This window comes from Salmo salar, chromosome 14 (genome assembly GCF_965601325.2).
Source record: "Salmo salar chromosome 14, fSalSal1, whole genome shotgun sequence".
NCBI lineage: Eukaryota > Metazoa > Chordata > Actinopteri > Salmoniformes > Salmonidae > Salmo > Salmo salar.
The window spans coordinates 20,276,933-20,302,094 of NC_138304.1; the positions used below are offsets into that span (position 1 = coordinate 20,276,933).

Consider the following 25,162-nt stretch of genomic DNA (forward strand, 5'->3'; position numbering starts at 1 on the left):
TCAATAGGTCTGGGGCAGCATCCCAAACGGCACCCTATTCCCTAAAAAGTTAACTACTTTCGGCCAGGGACCATAGGGCTCTGGTCAAAAGTAGTGCACTATGTAGGGAATAAGGTGCAATTCCGGATACAGACAATGTCAAGGATAGGTCTGGCCATACATCTTTTGCCACGCACGCACGCAGTTTGGAACCACCAAGACACTTCCTAGAGCTGGCCGCCCGGCCAAACTGAGCAATCGGTGGAGAAGGGCCTTGGTCAGGGAGGTGACCAAGTACCAGATGTTCACACTGACAGAGCTCCAGAGTTCCTCTGTGGAGATGGAAGAACCTTCCAGAAGGACAACCATCTCTGCAACACTCCACCAATCAGGCCTTTATGGTAGAGTGGCCAGACGGAAGACACTCCTTAGTAAAAGGCACATGACAGCCCGCTTGGAGTTTGCCAAAAGGCACCTAAAGACTCTCAGACCATGAGAAACAAGATTCTCTGGTCTGATGAAACCAAGATTGAACTCTTTGGCATCACATCTGGAAGAAACCTGGTACCATCCCTACGGTGAAGAATGGTGGTGGCAGCATCATGCTGTGGGGATGTGTTTTTCAGCAGCAGGGACTGGGAGACTAGTCAGGATGGAGGGAAAGATGAACGGAGCAAAGTGCAGAGAGTTCCTTGATGAAAACCTGCTCCAGAGCGCTCAGGACCTCAAACTGGGGCAAAGGATCACCTTCCAACAGGACAATGACCCTAAGCACAAGGCCAAGACAACGCAGGAGTGGCTTCAGGACAAGTCTCAATGTCCATGTGTGGCCCAGCCATAGTCCAGACTTGATCCTGATCAAACATCTCTGGAGAGACCTGAAAATAGCTGTGCAGCAACGCTCCCCATCCAACCTGAAAGAGCTGGAGAGGATCTGCAAAGAAGAATGGGAGAAAATCCCCAAATACAGATGTGCCAAGCTTGTAGCATCATACCCAAGAAGACTCAAGGCTGTAATCACTGCCAAAGGTGCTTTAACAAAGTACTGAGTAAATGTGATATTTCAGTTAGGATTTTGTTAAATAAATATGCAATTTATAAAAACCTGTTTTTGCTTTGTCATTATGGGGTATTGTGTGTAGATTGATGAGGGGGAAAAAAACTATTTAATCCATTTTAGAATAAGGCTGTAACAAGAAAATGTGGAAAAAGTCAAAGGGTCTCAATACTGAATACACTGTATGTATTTTTGTAAGTTCAGTTCCTGGTTGTGTAACCTTAAGTTGATTGTAAGAGTTAAATATCTCCAGCCATGACCATAACATCTGTTATACAATCGCCCACAACCAGCCCTGGAACCTCGGGGTTGCGTCCCAAATGGCACCCTATTCCCTACATAGTGCACTACTTTTGACCGCACAGTATAGGGCATAGGGTGCCATTTGGGGCGCACACCTAACTGTACACGCTACAGATTAATCAAATACTTGGTTCCTTTCTGGACCCTGTCAAGTCTGCCAAATCCTGCCTTTTTATCCCAGCCTATCCTTATGTAAAGGCACGTAACATCAGCACCTGTCCCTCTCAGCTACTGAGGCCCAACACCAGCCTGTGTGTCAGTGATCACAGATCAAAGAGTGAAGAGAAAGAGGGAAAACCATGCTACAACCTGCAACTACACATGCGTGCACATACACAGGAAAACACCCTGGACACCAACCGATACACCTGTCAACACTATGCCTCTAACTGGCCCTGCTCTCCAGTCATGGGCTCTCATTCTCCCAACCACCAACCAAAAAGGGCCTCTGTAGCCTGTTCTGAATTGCACCAGGGGGCCCCTCAACCAGTCACCCTCACGTCCCTCCTCTCTCACACAGGAGGCCTGGGATGCGTCCCAAATGGCACCCTATTCACTCTGGTCAAAAGTAGTGCACTATAAAGGGAATACGGTACCATTTGGGACGAGGCCCTGCTTGTGACAGCAGCTGTCAGACCTCTGCAGTGAAAACTGACCTGTTCTGGGTCTGGATCTTCTCAGCAGAGACAGGAAATGGATATTCATCTTAATAGCCCCACAATCTGAAAGACCTTGGAAATGTCACAAATTAAGACTAATTATGATTCCTTTAATCTTAGGTTTCCTATGTGGACCTGCTGGGGTATGACAGTGACTGATGATCTCGGCACACATGACTCAATCTGTGCTAGAATACTAAGTGCTTACAGGTAGTGGTATCCCTTTCTTTACATTTCTCCAAGGGCAGAGTGGTTGCTTTTTTTTTTAATGCTGTTGACGTTATGAAAACTACAAGAGAATCGACACACAGCTTATCAGTAGCGATTAACCAATTATTTTAATATATTTAGAGTTTTAAACAACTAAGTGGCCCACATTGGTTGAATTATTTTGAATTCCATTTAGTTCCTTTTTTTTGTGAGCTCAATATTCAGTTTCTCTAGAGCGAAATCAGATCAAGCCCCAACTGTGCGATGCAGAAGGGAGTTGCGGTTTCCAACAGGCCAACATTCTACATAGTTTAGTGCAGAAAACATGGTAATTACATACAATGACCATAATCCATTGCGCACCGACTTGTCCGGTCTGTATGGTCTGAGAGAAGAGAAAACACATGATCGAGAGGGACAGAGTGCAGTGGCTTTGCGAGGTACTGTATCTCTACCTGAAAATGGATGATCTAAGTGATTGATAGTTGGTATTCAGCAGTCATAAAAGTATGCCTTATTTACTTTTAAGAACTACTAAAACAGTGATTTTGTCAGACATCATAGGCAGCAGCTCTAGAGAGATGAGATGATGAATTGGAATGAAATAATAAAGTAATCAAATAAAACAAATGTAATATGCATAACTGAAATATTTTATTAAAGTAAAATAAATGATGGTTTAAGTGATAAGCAGTAATGGGCAGTCACTATCATAAGACTTTAATGATTTGATCAAAACCGAAAACGTGATTATTTTTGTCAGAATCAAACCAAAACCGAACCGACCTCAAATTGCTTAGCACTAATTGATTTCATGTTTCAATGTCAAAACAGGTTCCTAAAACTGAATAATGCTTAATCATGTCCTTTACTTTGAACTAGACATACTTCAGACTATACCAGATTAGCATAGCAAATGAGTGATTTGAACAGAGTGATTGGGTTGTGTTGTATGTTTAGGCAGTTATTGCCTCAGCAATCTCCCAACAGCAGATGCTAGCTTCATAACCTTTCATTCACCCTCCTGCTAACTCCTTTCTAAGGCCTCACAAAAGAAAGCAATAGATTCTCAGATATCAATACATTCAAATTCAAGCCAAACATTCTTCAAGTCAAAATCCAAAACAAGTTTGCTACACCAGATAGCCTTCTTTTATTTATTCCATCTTCTGAATGAAAACCCACTGGGCCTTAGATTCTCTGTCTTCAGCCCTAATTAAAAAAAAAAAAAAAGCATTTTCAGTTTAAATCATCTAATTTAATTAAATAAAGAAAACTACTTTTTGAGGGAACTTTTGTGGGCAACAGAAGTAATTACTTTGAAGTGAGTGGGTAAAACGGCGGTCCCCTAAGCCCACAACAGTTAGGTTCCATCTCAAATGGCACCCTATTCCCCATATAGTGCACCATAGGGCTCTGGCCAAAAGTAGTGCACGATGTAGGGTATACAGTACCATTTGGGAAGCAGCCTTATTTTCATTAGAGGAGGGCTCTGAACGCAAACAACCACCAGGGCCATTTCAATTCCGTTTGGAAGAGAAACACACACAACACACACCAAATCATTTTGGAAGGAAATGTTATGTGATTTATCTCCACTGCAAACCTGTCAACTCATTTCACATGTTGAACAAATTTGACTGCTTTGCACAGCTCTGCCATGGTGAGTGAAATACACCAAATAGCACAGAGGCTGCTTTTGGAGTGAGTTTTCATTAAGCTGAAGAAAAAAAAAACACCCAGACTAAATAATCAGTGAGTTATAATAAGAAAGATCATATCTACAGCGCCAATATTTCCCTCAATTATTAATATTCAAATGAGAACCTTTGTGAGTCAAATGGAAGAATTTGAGACTGTAAAGAAACTTTCACTGGAATGAATTCACAAGGTAAACGGGGGAAAAAAATGTCACAAATACAATAAGCACTTTTCAACATGTGATGTGCTTTAGGGAGACAGATGTCTTAGCTGATTTGGTTCTGGAGCAAGAGATTAGGGAGACAGTTCTTTTTACCCTCTCTGTCACAGCCAGGAGTTGGGAAGATGAGGGTGAATTAAATGGCTGGCTTTCTCACTGCTGATGTGAAGAGGAAATTCAGCAACTCTGGGAGGACAGTGGAAGTTGATCAAATTGTTTCTTGTTAAAACCAATGCGTTTTGGCCTGTAGCCGTCATGCTTTTTTAATTGGCTGACCGCAGAGGACAGCTTAAGCGCCACGTCCCCTCTCGACGGCTGGGTGAAATCTGAGGCCACGGAGAGAGGCTACACTAGGCACTGGGCTCACAGATCTGCTCCCCATTTCCTGTAAGGGGACACCACACACACACAATGCACTCTCTGGCTATTTCTCAATGAATCTTTCCTCAATTACTTGTGTCATCTCCTCAACTCCTTCTCAAAACTCATCGGAGAAGGTAGTCTGGGTGGAGGGACCATGGACCTTCTCCTTCAATATAGTTGAGAAGGAGGATGTGAGGAATTGTGGGAAGACTAATTGCCATAGAGCTCCTCTCCATCTCCCCCTTTGGCGACTGATGTTACCGGACTACCCGAGGCCCTCTCCAGCATCCAGCCCACAACATTATACACCACACTGGTGCAAGTAGTGTGCCAATCATTGTGTCAGCGTGCCCAGAAATGTTGACGACAGAATTCACAGAATTACAGCTCCAAAGAGTCAGGTTGGGCAAAGCTGAACTGCATCCTTGAGCATGGAATTGGAACATCAGCCAAAGATCCTGAAAGCGTAACCCCCCTGCAGTGCAGGAAATGTTTCCTGGTGTATCACTGCAAATGGGAGGCATTGTGTGGATTCAAGCCATTGGATCATACCCATGTGCCAGGTACATATAAAAGTCTAGTAGAGTGGGATTTGAATACAAGTCAGTCCCATCAATAACAGTATTAATTGTCCCGGACCTGCTGTTTTCGACTCTCTCTCACTACCACACCTGCTGTCTCGAACTCAATGCTTGGCTATGAAAAACCAACAGACATTTACTCCTGAGGCGCTGACCTGTTGCACCCTCTACAACCACTGTGATTATTATTATTATTTGACCCTGCTGGTCATCTATGAATGTTTGAACATCTTGGCCATGTACTGTTATAATCTCCACCCGGCACAGCCAGAAGAGGACTGGCCACCCCTCCTCTCTAGGTTCCTGCCTTTCTAGGGAGTTTTTCCTAGCCACCGTGCTTCTACATCTGCATTGCTTGCTGTTTGGGGTTCTAGTCTGGGTTTCTTTACAGCACTTTGTGAAATCTGCTGATGTAAAAAGGGCTTTATAAATACATTTGATTGATATACAATTTACTAATAGCATCAACTCTATCACACAAAGAAGCGTTTACCTTCCCAGAGCTCCCCTGAGGCATCATGACGCAGCTGATATTATCTACAAGGCAGTAGACATCACATGGTGCGGAGGGAGAGAGGGAACACTCAGCGGGCTGCTCCTTTAAAGAGGCCCTTTCATTAATGATTAACTAGATGGCATCACAGTGATTCTCTTCTCAGAACATTTCAAACAGAGACAAATTCAATTTATTTTAATAGCCGGGAAGCTACTGTACTGTACTAATGAACACACTTCAAACAATCAATAAATGTCAGACTACCGTTGTTAAAATGTAGCAGATGCAATTCATAATATTTGTTGGTGGGAAACGGAACCAACATTTGTGACGCTTTTGATGTATAGACCAGAACGTTTGAATACCAAAACATAAAAAGATGAGATGAGCAAAGCCAATAGTACTCCTTTGCTTACATAATTGAGTGTTACCTACCTGTGTTTCTGAGGGAATACCAAGACGGTTCCCCCTCAAGTTGACGGGAATTGCGGCTAACAGCAGCTGATGAAAGTGTGTTTCATCCTCAGATTTTTTTTATCCCCCCCCCCCCCCTCCCCAGGGTCTCCAAACACACGGGTTGCGTCCCAAACGGCACGCTATTTCCAAAAGTAGTGCACCAAATAGGGAATAGTGTGCCATTTGTGACAGCCACTTTGATCTAATAATCTAGGAGCCCAAATGTGACATCTTCTCATGTGAGAGAGGTATTGAGAATGAAGGGGGACGCCTGTCAACGTAGGAATGGGCCGGTCTCTAGCATAATAATGCTTTCTCTCGCTGGTGATCTGACAGAACTGTCCCCACCTGCCTGCGTGTGAGTGATTTAATCGAGCAAGCTTTTCTTACTCTCCGCCGCGCCAGGTATCTCGGTAGGAAAAGGAGAACATTTGAAAGATTACGCAGTGTGTTGGAGAGACTAGGTAAACAACCACATATAACACATCCATATGGAGCGTCGCTGACGGCTGGGTGGGCGGCGAGAGAATACACAATGAGATCAGAAGAAGTGTGATCGGAAGATTGTGAAAACAAGATGGGATTTTTTATCTCGGTTTAACTAACTCACACGTATGCCTTTGATTCAATATACTGTCGCGTCTAACGTATTTCACTTTTTTTTACCACTACAACTAAACTGTAATCATCTTCCAATCTTTCCTTAAATAACATTCATGACAACATTTCAGGTCAGTAAGGTCTTAACCTTGAACAGGGGTCACATCCCTGTCAGAATGCCATTCCTGAGAGGCTAAATATTACAGCCATGCATACACTCCTAGTCTCAGAACAGTGTTCATCAAAAGGCTGTCTGTCCCAAACTATGGATGCATCCCCAATGGCACCCTATTGCCTATATAGTGCACTGCTTTTGGCCAGGGTCAATAGGGCTCTAGTTCAATATATAGGGCAGGGGTATTCAACTCTTACCCTACGAGGTCCAGAGCCTGCTGGTTTTCTATTCTACCTGATAACTAATTGCACCCACCTGGTGTCCCAGCTGTAAATCAGTCCCTGATTAGAGGGGAACAACAAAATGAAGGAACTGGCTTTGAGGTTTAGAGTGGAGTTTGAAGGGTATAGGAATTGGATGCCATTTGTGACACAGCCTAGACCTAAATGGGATTTGGGATCCTTACAAAGAGCTGGCCACATTAACAAAAGCCAGCCAACAGCCTCTACATCTCAGCTTCCCTCTCCTCTCAACATGATTTAAATGTGGATTGTGTAGAGATGACCACTTCTTGGATTCCCTCTCTACAGTATCTCAGCACTCCCACACAGACAGACACGGAGCTACATTCAACAGTGTGTCACCATCAAACACTCTGTGTTCACCTCCTACCATCTCCCTATGATCAGGTCCAGACATCTAGCCAGAGAGGAGAGCAGACCTGGTCGTTTTAGAAATCTATCACGTACTTTGAGGGTTTGCTTTAGCCTGCCTAGAAAGTGAGCAAGGATTGTCCCTTTTCCATTGGTTCCATTTCTCCAGGCAAGCTCAATAAACAGGGCAAAACAAGTATTTGAGCCCAGCTCTGAAGGAGAGCTGGGGCCTTATGAGTAGAGATGAGCCACAGCCCTGCATGGCCTGGCCTCTGAGATGTGTGCAGTGTTGCCTGGCAACAGGAGTCCACAGTTCAAAGGTCTTTAATCAAAGAGTTTATTCGATTGTTTATAATCCCTTCCTCTCCCCAGCTAGTTGATGCCATAATACAACCCAATTTAGGGTGAGCTAATGCTGTGTTCTGGAGGAAAGAGTAGGGCAGAACATGCACCCAATTCCCTATATTGTGCACTACTTTCGACCAGGACCCATAGGGGGTCTCCGGGGCATACCCACCCGGGAGATTTTTTTGTAGAACAACAGTGAGAAGGTCACTTTGCCTGACTTTTAAATGGATAATCGACACCAAAAGTAATTGAAATGAAATGTTGTTGACACCATCTGAAATAAAATGCTCCCTTTAAAGTCATTATAACCAGTAGCCCAACTGATGAAGCATAGTGGCTTTAAATAAATATGCTGAAGCATGAGATTGCCCATCTACATTTAACCTCAAAAGACTCTGAATGCATCAAATTCTACAAATATATGTTGTAAGATATCACTCTGATCTTAAAAGCGCATCTCGGCATAAATGATATTATTATAAAATTGATTAAATACAAATGTTTCCTCATCAATCTACACACAATACCCCATAACGAGAAAGCAAAATAGTTATTTTTTTATAAATGTATATATATATATATATATATATATAAAAAAATTAAAATAATAATACCTTATTTACATAAGTATTCACACCCATTGCTGTGATACTCGAAATTGAGCTCAGGTGCATCCTGTTTCCATTGAACATCCTTGAGATGTTTCTACAAACATCAGGTGCATCTGAATACTTTCCAAATGCACTATATATCAATATTATTTTTTTATTATATTTTTTGGAGTAGCGGTGGGGCACCGCTGCCATATGTATATAGGGGAAACACTGTAAATGTGGGTCGGCATGCTGTCAGGGTTAAAGGGTCAGTGGTAGTGTGCAAAGTGAACCTAGTCAATCCACAGGAGAACTCAAGCCAAACGTCAAAGAGTTCTCAGCTGGATGGATCCAGAACTGATGGGGCCAAAGGGGAGTTTCTGGAGGGAATTATGTAAAAAATACATGGGGCCAGCGCCATTAAAGGTTCATGTGAAGCACATACTGTTTGTGTAAATCACTGCAACAGCTGTCTAAGCTCTTTTACCAGTAATGCAATGTAAGTGCATTACGTATGTTGATGGACCTAAGAATGTTAAGTGTTTATGATGGATAAAAAACATATTGTACTTTGTGATACGATTGTATTTATACTACCAGGGTTACGTGCCTGTCACAGACCAAGGCTTCAACCAGTGACCCCCAGAGGGAAGCCCATGGAATTAAATAGAACACTAATGTAATGCATCTCTATGGAGAAGCCCCTGTTGGTGGGATTCAGAACAAGGACTACGCCCGTCTGGCACCAGATATGAGAGGAGAGTGGATGACATCATTCTGACAAACACCAGACATGGTCAATACGAGGCAGAACAGACGGCTAGACGGCCATCCAACTGTCCCTGAGTGACCAGGCATACGTTTAACAGGCAATTTACCATCATTTGGAATCTGCGGTGCTGACCTGTCTCTATTTCCTCTGCCCTGTAGTGTGTGTGTGTGTGTGTGTGTGTGTATATCAGACTGAGCCACAGGTTCTATGGTTCTCTGCTAATCAGTTTGGTGCCGTTGTCTGTTGTGTTCAGATGCAAACCAACCCCCAGAGGAGTTCTGTCTCTCTGGGAAGGGTCATGAACATTTAGCCACATTATTCACAAATGGAGCAGCCTCCAGATAAAAAAGACAAGCTACAAAATGCATGGGCACTTTGAAGGAATACATTCTGTAATGGTATTCCGCCATTTTGTTTCAGTGAGGCAATATATGCAGTGTGTGTGTGATAAACAGGTGTAATCCTAATCCAGCATACAAACAGACAGACAGTAAAGAGATTGGAGGCTTATCATATGCTAGTAGGGAAGGATAGGAGGCAAAATCTGCATCCCGAATGGCAACCTATTTCCTATAAAGTGCTACTACAGGTCAAAAGTAGTGCACTATATAGGGCATAGGAAGCCATTTGACACTAATATCACTTATAAAACCTATTGACATCCTCACCCACCTCATCCAACTCACATTCATGCAACCCTCTTTTCAGTTTTAAACCTTAGAGTTGTCAAGGCAGCTAAGAGCATCAAAAACTTTTTAGGAATGTTTTGTTACTTGACTGAATGGAATTGAGCTGTACACAACACCAACAACCTAACCAATGAAGGCAAAGGGGACTAAAGCCAAAGGGGGATAAGACATTGGCCATAGAGGCATACTCTCCTACATTCAGACAGGATTAGGGTTGACAAATTCAGATAACTTTCACAAAATTCCCCGTTTTTCTAGAAATCCCAGTTTGGAAGATCCCCGGAATTGGGGGGGGGGGGGGATAAGGAGTAAGTCCGGAATCCTACAATTAGGAATTCTGGAAAACCTGGGAATTTTAGGCAAGTTAACTGCCTACCCCAAACCAAAGCCCCGTAGGCTTTTGCCAGGACCCCTGGATTAAGGAGAGAACAGAACAGCATGTCTTCCTTATAGATTAACGAAGAGATGACTCCGTCACAGAGAGGAGCAGATGGGAGACGGTAGTTGATCGTTAAAATCTATAGCCACATATTTAACCAACAGTAACATATTACATAATGGTTTGTTGAATATTGAAGAAACACCCTGTAATAAACTGTTAATAACAGGTCCGGTAATCCATCTACTATACTGAAAGAACTACATATCTAAAAACGAGCTTGAAAAACACAGGTTCCATCCCAAAGGGCACCCTATATAATGCCCAAATTTGACCAAATGGGCCTATGGGCAAAAGATTGTGCACTATATAGGGAATAGGGTGCCATTTGGGACGCAACCACTGCATCTAAAAAGCAGAAATGGAAATCTGTAAAGCAGATCAAGATATTAGCAAGAGGTCAAACACTGGATTAGGGTTTATCACATATACATATGTGGATGGAAAGGTGGATTAACTAACTGATGCCAGTCTGATATATCTGGCCTGGTTTATGTGTATGTTATTCAATCTGCTCTTTCAGAACAGCACTTCCTCTATCTCAACACTATTATCTTACTATTTTAACCATTCTCCTTTCCTGAAACCAATATTTTGTGTGTCAACATCGTATGTTGCTGAATCTGCCTTGCTTATGACTATGTTTATGTGTGTAGGTGTGTGTGTGTGTGTGGGAGTGTGTGTGATTCCTGCTGGGTATCTGAAAGCCCTCTGCCTGAATGGAGGGGGATTAGCCGTGTGTTTACTCACACTGAATGTGGGAATTAATTGCCCTCTGGTACATGCATACACACACACACACACAATCCTGAGTGGGCCCACATTCAATTGCCTTTTCTATTCATCTGCAAGCTAGTAGACCGAACAAGGTTGACGCGACCCCCTGTGGTGTGATGTCACTCACTTTATCTCCAGAACCTCATTGTGTGTCCCAAATGGCACCTTACTTCCTATATAGTGCACTACTTTTAACCAGAGCCTTATATGGAATAGAGTGCCATTTGGGAAGTAGACTCAGAGACGCTGCTTGGCTTGCTGTTTCATATCTTCTTGTGCGTTTGTGATACGATGTGACCAATATGTTCCTTTGGAGCTGAGGGCTTTCTCTTACAGGCCTAAATGAATATAATGGAGCAGATTTAATAATAACAGCCTCAGAGCTGGGGAATCAAATCACATGAAATCCCAGAGAGGGAGAATTCAACCCAGGTCTCTATTCTCCTAGAGGGGGATGAAACAATACAGATACAGGAGTTAATTAACTTGTTTTACACTGCATGTGTGCCATTCACCATATATACACCAAGAAAAGAACATGCTTACTAATCTTAAACATGTTAAAGGGTAAATCTGGGATTGGTACATCCATTTTTGGATTGGGGTATTTTTGATCTCATGGATAGGTCTAAGAATGTGAGAGTTGTTACATTTCTCCAGCCCCATCACGTTTACTAAAAACGTGTCAGGATGACCACTTCGTTGTTCGAATCCCAGAATGGCCCTTTCAAGGGAATTCTCCCAATGCTCTGTGGTTCTCACTAAAGTAGTCTCTAGATAGACCTAGTCAGTATCAGACAGAACGTCGCAACCCTGCCAGCCTGTGGGGAAAACAACCTGTGGTTACCTAGGTTACCCCATTGGCTCACAGCAAAAACGTTTGAAAAGGTCAAGTTTTCTTGCTGTATGCTTGCTTTAGTCAATTACAAAACTAAATTTAAGAAAAGTACAACATGTCTAAAGATTCCTTTTAAACATTGCCTGCTCCCTAGCGTTCACAAACTTAATATTGTAGGGCTTCCCTCATGCCCCTTTTCATGACGATGCTAGCAGCCACTTGAGTTTCCCCAACACCTACAACACAAACAAACCGACTATACCGTTACCCGTAGAGTGGAATTACAAACGGACTGTACAAAACAAGTAAAATGTCTTACATGTGATGAAATGTTTTCCACACAGCCATACCAGGACACCACGTCCCCACATTTCTCATACCGAGCCACATGGCTCATCTCGCAGGCTCTATTTCCAGACGTGGGAGCGTTGCGAACCGTAGGTCGAGATTTTTTCACCTGGCTACATGTACAACACATCAGCTTTTTGTTATGTTTTGTTATTTCTGTATATTGACAACGAAGTTGCCTCTTTTACAATGGGGGTCAACGGGAAAGAATGTTGGTTTCCCCCAATTTGTGGGTGTGGAATTCCTTATTAATACGCGAATACCGACAGGGACTATAGTGATGGCCGACACCATTGTTGCCAAGTAGGCTAGAACAGAGCATGCAGTCCCCTGTGACATTCTATTAGCAGTCTATCTGGGGGCTTAGGAGTCAAAGGATTATGACAAATGTTACCAGATGCCAAACGTTAACTCAAGACCTTGTGAAATATACACAGTAATTGTGGGAAAAGGTTACAGACGGAGAGGGCAAGTCGGACCAACCACAATATCCAGGAGAGGTTATTTGGCAGAGGACCATGATGGACTAGCCCAGAGAGGGAGAGAGTATTCTTAACTTAAAACTACGACACCACCAACGCAATAAACATAGGAACGCCCTTAAAAAATACCAATTACAGCACGATAAACCCAATTTCAACATAAATCATTTTCTTTCACTTGCTCGCTCTATAAATACTGTTACAAGGCTGACCATATTAACCCAATCGAGTTGCATTTTCATAGTGTAACAGTACCAAAGCCTATAAACTCCACAAAAAGCTAAATGCTGTTTCAACTATGTCGCAACCAGGGCTCCAAATTAAAACGTTTCATTGGTAGCACTGGTGCTCCCAATTTAAAAGTTAGGAGCACCACATGAAATTTCGGAGCACCAGAAATTACGATTTTTATTATTGATTGAGATACAGCCAACAGTGCATTCGGAAAGTATTCAGACATCTGGATTTTCCCCACATTTTGTTATGTTACAGCCTTACTCTAAAATGGATTAAAATAAAAATAATAATCTCAATCTACACACAATACCCCATAATGACAAAGCGAAAACTGTTTTTTGGAAATGTTTGCAAATGTATTAAAAATAAAAACAGAAATACCTTATTTACATAAGTATTCAGACCCTTTGCTATGAGATGGAATCCACTCCTCAGTAAAGGCACATAACAGCCCGCTTGGAGTTTGCCAAAAAAAGGCACCTAAAGGACTCAGACCATGAGAAACAAGATTCTCTGGTCTGATGAAACCAAGATTGAACTCTTTGGCCTGATGCCAAGTGTCACATCTGGAGGAAACCTGGCACCATTTCTACAGTGAAGCACGGTGGTGGCAGCATCATGCTGTGGGGATGTTTTTCAGAAGCAGGGACTGGGAGACCAGTCAGGATGGAGGGAAGGATGAATGGAGCACAGTCTAGAGAGATCCTTGAAGAAAACCTGCTCCAGAGCGCTCAGGACCTCAGACTGGGGCGAAGGTTCACCTTCCAACAGGACAACGACCCTAAGCACACAGGCAAGACAACACAGGAGTGGCTTCGGGACAAGTCTCAATGTCCTTGAGTGGCCCAGTCAGAGCCTGGACTTGAAACCGATCGCACATCTCTGGTGAGACCTGAAAATAGCTGTGCAGCGATGCTCCCCATCCAACCTGACAGAGCTTGAGAGGATTTGCAGAGAAGAATGGGAGAAATTCCCCAAATACAAGTGTGCCAAGCTTGTAGCGTCATACCCAAGAAGACTCGAGGCTGTAATCGCTGCCAAAGATGCTTCAGCAAAGTACTGAGTAAAAGGTCTGAATACTTATGTCTAAAAACCTGTCTTTGGGTTGTCATTATGGGTGTAGATTGATGAGGAAAGAAAACGATTTGTGGAAAAAGTCAAGGGGTTTGAATACTTTCCGAATGTACTGTATATTGGGCCTATATGAATTCCAGCTACTTTTGAAGTACATCTTGTGCCCTAGAAATAAATATGTAACACTGTGAAGACATTTGTTTATTATAAAAGCTAAAACGCTGACACAAATACCAGTCAAATCAAAATAAAAAAAAATGTTATTTGTCACATGCTTCGTAAACAACATGTGTAGACTAACAGTGAAATGCTTACTTACAGGCCATTCCCAACAACAGAAAAGAAGTACACCAGGAATATATACACAATGAGTAACGATAACCTAGCTATATACACAGGGTACCAGTCCCAAGTCATTTGTGGATTATTAGGATTTTTACATTGTGTAAAAGCACTATTTTCCTATTGCGATGCATTACATTGTAAACGCTCTCTTTAAAAAACGTAAGGTTTGTGATGACATGCCAGATATGTCATGAATTCATCACGAGGATCATTGATCTCATGAACAAGATATCCCCTCCCCTTTCTTTCTATGGCCCCAAATGTTTGGATATACTGGTAAAGTTACCAGGTTGTTAGCTAGCTAGCCAATGAGGTACTGTAACATGACTGAAGAAAGTGTAAACAAATGGTTAATGACGTGCGAGTACTTTTAGAGCTGGGTGGAGGGTATGGTGCTGTCATTCCACAGTATGATTAAGTTGACAGAAGTCAGTCACGGCTCTCAGGGTGGAGGAAATGGCTGACTTCTCCCCTGGGTTTCATGAAGCTTCTGGCAGACTCATTTTACGCTGCACAGTTAAATTGAAATTTCTGATGGGCCGTAGTTTTGAAAGCGAAGGCAATTAGAAAAGGAATTCCGCTGTATATTTATGCAGCTGCAGGTTTGTTTTCCTTCTCAGTCAAGCGGCCAAATGGGCGCTGGAAGATTTTATAGCTCTTGAGAGGAATTAAAAAGAATATTCTGGCCCTCTCATTTTGAGACAGACTAGGGCAGTTCAGACAGCACATCTCCCCCCTTGGTAGAACAGGGTATGACTGTCCACCATGATAATAATAACACATACTGTAAATACTATACATGGACATGAATACATGGACATGAATAGGTCACATACTGTTGGTCATATCAATTACTTAATCTCTTTTGACATTAGCCCTGAACTACATAGTAGAAGTTATACTTGGGGCTATGGCTATGAGATATGGTCAAAAGTAGTGCACAATTTAGGGAATAGGGTGTCATTTGGGACGAAGCAAGGATAAAGGCGTCCGCATGCTTTCCAGCCGAAACAGTTCGGTAGAGTGTGGAAACCCCTTCAAATATGTGGATTTGGCTATTTCAGCCACACCGGTTGCTGACAGGTGTATAAAATCAAGCCATGCAATCTCCATAGACAAACATTGGCAGTAGAATGGCCCACACTGAAGAGTTCAGTGACTTTCAACATGGCACCGTCATAGGATGCCACCTTCCCAACAAGTCAGTTCATCAAATGTCTGCCCTACTAGAGCTGCCCCGGTCAACTCTAAGTGCTGTTATTGTGAAGTGGAAACGTCTAAAAGCAACAACGGCTCAGCAGCGAAGTGGTAGGACACACAACCTCACAGAACAGGACTGCCGAGTGCTGAAGCGCACACTACCGAATTCCAAACTGCCTCGGAAGGTAACGTCAGCACAATAACTGTTTGTTGGGAGCTTCATGAAATGGGTTTCCATGGCCGAGCAGCCGCACATCAGACTAAGATCACCATGAGCAATGCCAAGCATTGACTGTAGTGGTGTAAAGCTCGCCGCCATTGGATTCTGGAGCAGTGGAAACACGTTCTCTGGAGTGAAGAATCACGCTTCACCACCTGGCAGTCCAACGGAAGAATTTGGGTTTGGCGGATGCCAGGAGATCGCTACCTGCCTTAATGCATAGTGCCAACTGTAAAGTTTGGTGGAGGAGGAATAATGGTCTGGGGCTGTTTTTCAGGGTGCGGGCTAGGCTCCCTGAGTGAAGGGAAATCTTAATTAACGCTACAGCATACAATGACATTCTTGGCGATTCTGTGCTTCGACTTTGTGGCAACAGTTTGGGGAAGGCCCTTTCCTGTTTCAGCATGACAATGACCCAATGCACAAAGTGAGCTCCATACAGAAATTGTTTGTCAAGATTGGCGTGGAAAAACTTGACTGGCCTGCACACAGCCCTGATCTCAACCCCATCGAACACCTTTGGGATGAATTGGAACGCGAACTGCGTGCCAGGCCTAATCGCCCAACATCAGTGCCCAACCTCACTAATGCTCTTGTGGCTGAATGGAAGTAAGTCCCTGCAGCAATGTTCCAACATTGATTGGAAATCCTTCCCAGAAGAGTGGAGGCTGTTATAGCAGCCAAAGGGGGACCAAGTCCTTATTAATGCCCATGATCTTGGAATGAGATGTTCAACGAGCACATGTCCACATACTTTTGGCCATGTAGTGTATTATGCGGACTGTGTGACATTTTTGTTCATTTTGGACTTGGATTTTTCGGGTGTTTGGGCACATAAACATTTTTTCTGGAGGCAAGCCGAAGTCTATGTCCCTTCGTCGGTGATTGGTCAATAGTACGGATTCTTTAATAAAGTCTATCATTCAACGAGAGACGACTTGTTTTCCTGCACATTTATTTATTGAGAAATATTGGCCCAAATATCTAAGATGTAAAATTGCAACTAAGATCTTCTTGGAAAAAACGTCAACATTAATGACAGACTTCTTGAGTTATTTCGGACTATTTTGAGGAAGTGTATATTGGCTACGGCGTCTCAAAACAGACAAACGGTACTATTGACACTTTTCTTTTTTTCATTTTCAAGCGAAGGTCTTTTAAGGGAGTATACGAGCACACTCGCTCAGTTAGCCTCCAGCTGAACTGAAGCATGCTGACGCCTTAAGGCTTACCAAAGACGATTCTGCCTGTGCACAAGCTACCAGGGCATGTATGCTCTCCTTATAAAAGGGGTATTTCTCCGGCAGAGCGCCATGTTTCTTTCTCCCTTTCAGCTTCCTGTTCTATGTATAATGTCCATACAGGACCTTAATGACAAACATTCCTGCTACTTGACTTGGGAAAAGCTGCAGGGTTCCCACCTCGCTCTCCCTCCTATGGTGGGCTGTTAATAAACTTCCTGCTCTGTGTAGAAGTCCTAAAGGAAACACACTTCCTGGTTTTCTCCTGTTAGTATAACAGCCTCTCCTGACATGTATTTTCTTATAGTTTGAGGTCTACGCAAAAAACCTAACATCTTAGATGTGTTTGTTGTTACATGTACCAATTTTCAACAGAAAGTTACTGACACAAACTCTTGTTTAAATCTTAAGAAAATGTTGCCCAGTATTGAGTAACAGATATATAAACATGAATTCTATCGCACCAGTTCTGCTTGACATGTGCAGTGCCCCTTGGAGCATAGTGTACAGTAATCAAGTTGAACCGACTACATATAAATCCCTATAAAGAAACAGGAAAGTAAGTCCAACTTAAATACATCTTCAACTTGCAATAAAAAATATTTTACAATCAAATCAAATACTCTACTTCTAAAAATTCCCATGGTGTAATACGCTGTGCCTCTACTTCGCAGTGGCATTATTTCCAAACGCTTTCCAAGGGCATAATGATTTTCAGAAATCTAATAAATTCTGCCTTCAAAATGGCACCCTATTCACTTCTGATCAGGGCTCTGGTCAAACGTAGTGCACTACATAGAGAGTAGGGTGTTATTTGGGATGTAGACACGTTTCTAATAAAGTTGTAGGTTTGTGATGATACATCTGCTTATGATTAATGTCTTCGGGGGGGGGCAAGTCTTTCACAAACCTCATCTCCCCTCAAGAGATGCACAGTACAACAAAACAATGGCCTCTCTAACTTGAAAAAACAATACCATTACCACCTGTGACCCGACATAATGGTGAAATAGCACTGAACAGCCAAACACAAGCAAAGATTAAACCGATTGCGCCAGTGGTTCTGATGCAACGGGGTCATGAACACGCACGACGTCCCTGACTATGTTTATTGAACGAGTGCTCCATGGTATTGCTAGTCTCTTAACAGCCGCAGTGCATGGGGATGCTATTCATTTCTTCTTCACACATCCCCTCTCTAGAACTATATCCAAACCTTAACACTGCGGCAGCACAATGAATTATACATCAATACTACATACAGTATTAATACATCTACACACATCTGAGTAGAGGGACATGTGAAATAACACCCAGGATAACTGTATTCACTCTGGCTAGGGAAATCATCCCAGGTTATTCATCTGTACTGTGCTCCAGGCCATACAGTTCTACAGTGGAATACTGAGGCTTCGGCTCAAATGGCACCGGGGCACATAGGGACCAGGCACATAGGGATCTGGTCAAAAGTAGTGCACTATATAGGGAATAGGGTGCCATTTGCTGTAGATCGAGGGCCCGCAGACTTATGGTTTCTCGTCACAGCCTTTAGTGTGACGAGAAAGTGAAGTACTGTCACTGCAGTGGAGTACTGTCACTGCAGTGGCCCCTGTGTTCACTATGGGATCACTGGGACACTGACTATGAATGAATAACATAGTAGGAATAAAGATTGTCAATATACGATTTGATGTATTTCATGTATGACCATTGCTGCGAAACCAATTTCCTCAGGGACAATAAAGTTGAAGTCAGTCTTGGGAATGGTGTAAGATGATTGACAGACAGCCAATCTCAAAGGAAAGTGAACAGTCAGCCTGAGGATATGTTTCTCTATGTTTGCGTCTCAAATTACACCTTTATCCCTATTAAGTGCACTACTTTTGACTAGGGCCCAAGTAGTGCCTATTCCCTATAAAAGCAGAAGCAAACTATGTAGGAAATAGGGTGGCATTAGGGACGCATACTATGATATGAACATGTAAGAGACGGGGGAAGTAGATCACGAGAGCATAAGAGAAAATGTAGAAATACTGCCTTCCTTTCCCCCCGGGAACAAGGTAATCACCAGTGAGTCCCAGTCAGTAGAGTGGTGACATTTAACTGCCTGTACTTGTTTTCCTGGGGTGAGATTTGATGGCTGGACTAAGACACAAGTCAGAGTATATCAACCTTCTACACTGAGAGTATATCAGCCTTCTATACTGTAGCGACTCAGTGCTAGGATATAGAATACTTATAGACGAAAGTGAGTGACGCAGCATAGAAATGTGGAGGCACTGTATTGCGCAACAGTGTTTCTCCTAGCATTACTCAGGCACGGCAAGGCACAGCAAGATACTATTCTCTCAGGAATGAGTTCTTCAACATCTCAGAGGCTTGAATCTATAATGGTGAAACAGCCACGTCCGTTTGCGATATTACAACAACAAAAGAAGTTACTGCAAACCATGAACACTGTTTTCCCCCTTGGCAATCATTGTACGCGTGATAGCAGAGCACAATATGTACTGAATTTTTTTTTTACCATTTCAGAGGCTTCTCATCTCGGCAACAAAAACAACAGTGGTAGGGCTGCCAGTGGCGCCGTGCCCCATACGGCAGATTCCATCTTTACATGATGGTCTGTCTATAACACAAGGATAAAACCAAACTGCCATGCAGAAGTGCTACTTAATAGTGCTTGATATTACTACCACTCTTCATCAGACCTGGGTTCAAATACTATTTTAAATCATTTCAAATACTTTACCTGTGCTTGCCTGGGTGAATGGACCAATATAATAGTCCCACAATGGCAACCCCTGCCCAATCTGGCACTCCTGGCAGGCTAGAGCCAATGGCCAAAGTATTTGAACGATTTTAAATAGTATTTGAACCCAGATCTGCTCCTCATAGCGTGGGATAGACCCTCGAGCCCCTACCTGTCGGCGGAGGGAGGGCGTCCATTTGCATTGCGGGTTTTGCCGACTTGTGTGTACATGGAGGAGTCTTGGTGGTGGTTGTCTCGGGGGCTCTGGGGCCGGCTGTGCCCGCTGTCCAGGGACGTGTCCAGGGGCCCGATGCCTGCGTAGGGGTGCTCGTCGTCTCGGCTCAGGTTGACATCCAAGATCTCAGCGTAGTCCCTCTCCCGTGCCTGGCGCTCCCGCAGCTCCCGGGTCTTAGCCTGGATCCTGGAGGAGAGAATGTTTCATTATTGATTCCTCAAAAAGAAAACTGTGGATGCGTCCCCAATGGCAGCATGCAGTGCCTACGGAAAGTATTCAGACCCCTTGATTTTTTCCCCTCATTTTGTTACATTACAGCCTTATTCCAAAATGGATAAAAACATAAAAAATCCTAAGCAATCTGCACACAATACCCCATAATGACAAAGCAAAAACCGTTTTAGAAAATTTTGCAAATGTATTCAAAATAATAAACAGAAATACCTTATTTACATAAGCATTCAGTCCCTTTGCTAGGAGACTTGAAATTGTGCTCCGGTGCATCCTGTTTCTACAACTTGGAGTCCACCTGTGGTGAATTCAATTGATTGGACATGATTTGGAAAGGCACACACCTGTCTATAAAAGGTCCCACAGTTGACAGTGCATGTCAAAGCAAAAACCAAGCCATGAGGTCAAAGGAATTGTCCGTAAAGCTCCGAGACCAGATTGTGTCGAGGCACTTCCTAGAGCTGGCCGCCCGGTCAAACTGAGCAATCAGGGAGAAGGGTCTTTGTCAGAGAGGTGACCAAGAACCCGATGGTCACTGACAGAGCTCTAGAGTTCCTCTGTGGAGATAGGAGAAACTTCCAGAAGGACAACCATCTCTGCAGGACTCCACCAATCAGGCCTTTATGGTAGAGTGGCCAGACGGAAGCCACTCCTCAGTAAAAGGCACATGACAGCCCGCTTGGAGTTTGCCAAAAGGCACCTAAAGGACTCTCAGACCATGAGAAAAAAGATTCTCTGGTCTGATGAAACCAAGATTGAACTATTTGGCCTGAATGCCAAGCGTCACGTCTGGAGGAAACCTGGCACCATCCCAAAGGTGAAGCATGGTGGTGGGAGAATTATGCTGTGGGGATGTTTTTCAGTGGCGTGGACTGGGAGACTAGTCAAAATTGAGGCAAAGATGAACGGCGCAAAGTACAGAGAGATCCTTGATGAAAACCTGCTCAGACTGGGACGAAGGATCACCTTCCAACAGGACAATGACCCTAAGCACACAGCCAAGACAATGCAGGAGAGGCTTCGGGACAAGTCTCAATGTCCTTGAGTGGCCCAGCCAGAGCCCAGACTTGAACCCGATCGACCAACTCTGGAGAGACCTGAAAATAGCTGTGCAGCAACGAGCTTGAGAAGATCTGCAGAGAAGAATGGGAGAAACTCCCTAAATACAGGTGTGCCAAGCTTTTAGCGTCATACCCAAGAAGACTTGATGCCGTAATCGCTGCCAAAGGTGCTTCAACAAAGTACTGTGTAAAGTGTCTGAATACTTATGTAAATGTGATATTTAAATTTTTTATTTGTAATAAAATTGCAAAAGATTCTAAAAACCTATTTTTGCTTTGTCATTATGGGATATTGTGTGTAGATTGATGAGGGGGAAAAAACGATGTATTCAATTTCAGAATAAACCTGTAACGTTACAAAATGTGGAAGAAGTCACGGGGTCTGAATACTTTCCGATGCACTGTATATTCTTCACCCTTGTCCAGAGCCCTATACAGGGAATAGAGCGCCACTTGAGACGCAACCCATGTTCACATTCTAAGTTCATCGGCAGCTGCTCCCCTCTCTAGAACACTTAAGATGTCTTTTAATAAACCCTCTTCCAGTGGAAAGCTTCCACTACTGCAATGAAGTACTTAGACAATCTGTTGAGGTCTAGGAGTAGGCTACCCTGGGAAAAGGTGGAGAGGCAGAAACTTCTACCTAATCAATGTCTGATCTGTAATGGCAGAGTTCTTTCCCCAAGGACCAGTTGAGAGCTACAATTCCTCCGGCAAAACACATATTGATTGGTCAAGGCCAGAGGCTAGTGAAAATCTACCTCTGATTGACTGAGTGGATGAATTTACTCAGGTGAGGGTCAGGGACCAGGGCCTGCATTTCACAGCTAGACAGAAAAACCTAATTGTTTTGTGCCGTCCAAATGGCACCCTCTTCACTATATAGTACACTAGGCCTGGTCAAAAGTAGCGCACTATATAGGGAATATAGTACCATTTGGGACACAGACACAGGCAAGCATCTGTCTGGTGAATCAACTGTCTGGAATATAAAGTGATCAGATTTTTCTTCACAGGATTATGTGTCGCTTATCCCACAGGATGTTTTATCATTATTGTGTAGTTGTTAGTTGCCACCAAGGGACATTATCATTACACAGTGGACACAATGGCACATTGTTATGTGTGGGAGCTGAGGAAAGGCCACTCATCATCCCTGGTTCTGATGCCCCCCCCCCCCTAGTATAAAATCCATTATAGCTCCTATACTCTATGCCAAGTACAGATGTTTCCATCTGTCATCAGGGCCAATCATTAAGACCTCTGAGGGTTTCCTCACAGAAACATGTCAGGGCTGAGACCATTGTTTGGTCCAATGGTTGATCTAGCCCTTCTTCCTGGCTGGCCCTCAGGCTTATGACCCGCGTTGGCACTTGGCATTATCTAGATAGAATCTCTCAATGAAGGGTGTTGAGAACATTCAGCATTTTTGTGGTAGGAGGCTCTGCTGTAGCAGTGCTATTTGTTTAGAAGATGGAGGGATTGACATTGTACCGGCTTTCATGTCAAGGCAGCTGCTTTTGTAAGGATCCAATTCACAGTCGGTCGGTCTAGCTAGCCTGCTTAGGAAATAGCATTGGCGACCCCTCCACCTCCTCTCCTCTCAATGGAAAGGCTGCTGAGCCAAACAAAGCGAGGGAGCAGATTGCTATGTCTGCTCTTATCTTATCAGCAGCACCGTGCTTACCATCAGTAGCCTACTAAACTCCCCCAACACAAACCTCGTTTTCCCACGGTTTAAAGCTCGGTCTCTCAAGGGCCCGTTTCCTTCTGGTAATTTAGATATTCGCTGAGTCTACAAACAAGCTTTAGCTGGTGTCTGCACTCAGGGCAGGCTGCAGTGCTAACATGTTGTAAGAGGCACATGTTTCCATGAAGAAATCCTCAAAATATTCAAAAGATGGTTCAGTCTACTCAACTCAGCGACTGCCTGGAATCTGTGATGTCTTTTCAATCTCATCAGGGAAATATTATTGCCTTTTTGGATAAATATTTTCACCTATAATGACTTTATTTCATTTCACACTTAAATGGGAAACCTGTTTCCTTGACGTATTATTTCATTATGTGGCTAATGCACATTTCTTGGGGCATATGTAGATTTCCCAGTTGAGTGCTAGATGAGGAAAAGCTGTCTGTCCTCCCTTCTCTTTCCCGGCAGTAAAGAGGTCCAGAGAGAAGCGAGGGGATGATAATTGCAAGTTGAAAGGCTGATAATTGGCAAAACTGTAATTATGTGCTCGGTGAGGTACTCCCTCCATGCAGTTAAAATGACTACCTTAGCTGTTTACTAGGTAATGGTTTGTAGAGAGAGGGGGGGGGGGGGGGGGGGGTGTAGGTAGTTAGCACACTGGGAATACAAGGGTTTCATCAGGACAAAGAATGAAGCGGCATGACTGATGGGGCAGCAGGTAGCCTAGTGGTTAGAGCGTCGGACCAGTAACCGAAAGGTTGCAGGAACAAATCCCCGAGCTGACAAGGTAAAAATCTGTCATTCTCCCCCTGAACAAGGTAGTTCCCCGGTAGGCCGTCATTATGAATAAGAATTTGATCGTAACTGACTTGCCTAGTTAAATAAAAAGAGATGACGCACCCATACGGACTGTACCTAGAGATCCATCTAGAGATTAGTAATGAATGTTATCAGAAATGTTCCATTGGTGTGCTTAATGCAGAGACCCATATAACACAGTAAAGGAGACATACCTTCAATATTGGCTACTACAGTAGATGATGCTATATCAAGTCAAGTCCGATTTATTCATACAAGTGTTCCCTATTGGTTTGATCTTAATGCTTTTTGGTAGTCTCACTTCTCAGTCCTTCATGCCAAGATCAATAGCATAAGTATAGTATTGACTTAGGATCTACATAACAAGTGCATCCATTCCACTTATTCCTTTCTGAATCCAGAATTTGCGACACTTATTAGCCGAGAGCCAGAAGCAGAGAGCGCCATTTTGTTGATTGGCGTGATTTTATAATGACAGTTCCTTTGATTTGGTCTCCATGTCCAAGTGATTGGCTGTGCATCACAGTAAGGACAGCGCGGTAATGACAGCGCGGTAATGACACGGTACGTAGAAATCGAAGTGTGCCGTGATGAATGTTATGATTGCTACCCCGCAGTCGGGGCTCTAGATATCTGGGCTTGAAAAGAAGCTCTCATGTTGTCACAGATTGCCCCCAAACCTTTCACTCCTCCTTCAATAGAGGGTAAATCAAAGGAAACACTCAGTGCTTCAGTCGGGTGGTGTAAATCAAGCGCCAACCAAACACACCCTCTCTCTATTCTTTGTCCTGCGTCCCAAATGGCACCACATTCCCTACAGAGTGCACTGCTTTTGACCAGGACCCACTGTTTAGGGAATGGGGTGCCATTTGGGATGCGGCCCCTGTCTCTAGTCTGTGTGTGGATGTAGCTATTAGTTGACCTGTGGGATCACAGAAAAGGACGGGGTCATTGCCAGGGCAAGCAGAGCAGGCTCTGTCAGTGAGGTGTCCCAATAGGCTGACTTCTGACATTCCTACAGCTCTGGGTGGAAACAGAAGACCCTGGTCGTGTTCCTCTGCTCAGACTTTGCACGCGTCAACCAATGGTTGTGTTCCACGTGAGAGACTGTGCCGTTGGGCAGCAGATTTCTATAGCATTTGATGTGGTAAGCTGATGCCCAAAATACCTATTCAAGCGTTTTAAGATCTGGCATGGGTCAGCAACGTCTGAGCAGGGGAACGCAGCCTGTGTGACTAACAAGCTAGCCTTAGCTTAGTTTTGTTTTGTATCAATGGTACATTACAGTGATAGCAGTGTCTTGCGCAATATCCTATTAGTATGATTTACGGTAAGGAGACTAAGCACTGCTAGAAAAACAGTTTTGCTTTTGAGG

The 25,162-nt window shown here is 43.5% G+C and overlaps 1 protein-coding gene across 5 annotated transcripts in view; it reads right to left on the reverse strand.

The window, feature by feature from the left end:
* Positions 1–25,162, reverse strand: part of LOC106568841 (partitioning defective 3 homolog) — a 242,394-nt gene that overhangs the window by 45,668 nt on the left and 171,564 nt on the right. For all 5 annotated transcript variants that reach the window (XM_014139557.3, XM_014139559.3, XM_014139555.3 and 2 more), the window contains one exon: positions 19,921–20,169. In XM_014139557.3, coding sequence (XP_013995032.3) covers positions 19,921–20,169 — 249 coding nt within the window. The remainder of the gene's footprint in view (positions 1–19,920; positions 20,170–25,162) is intronic.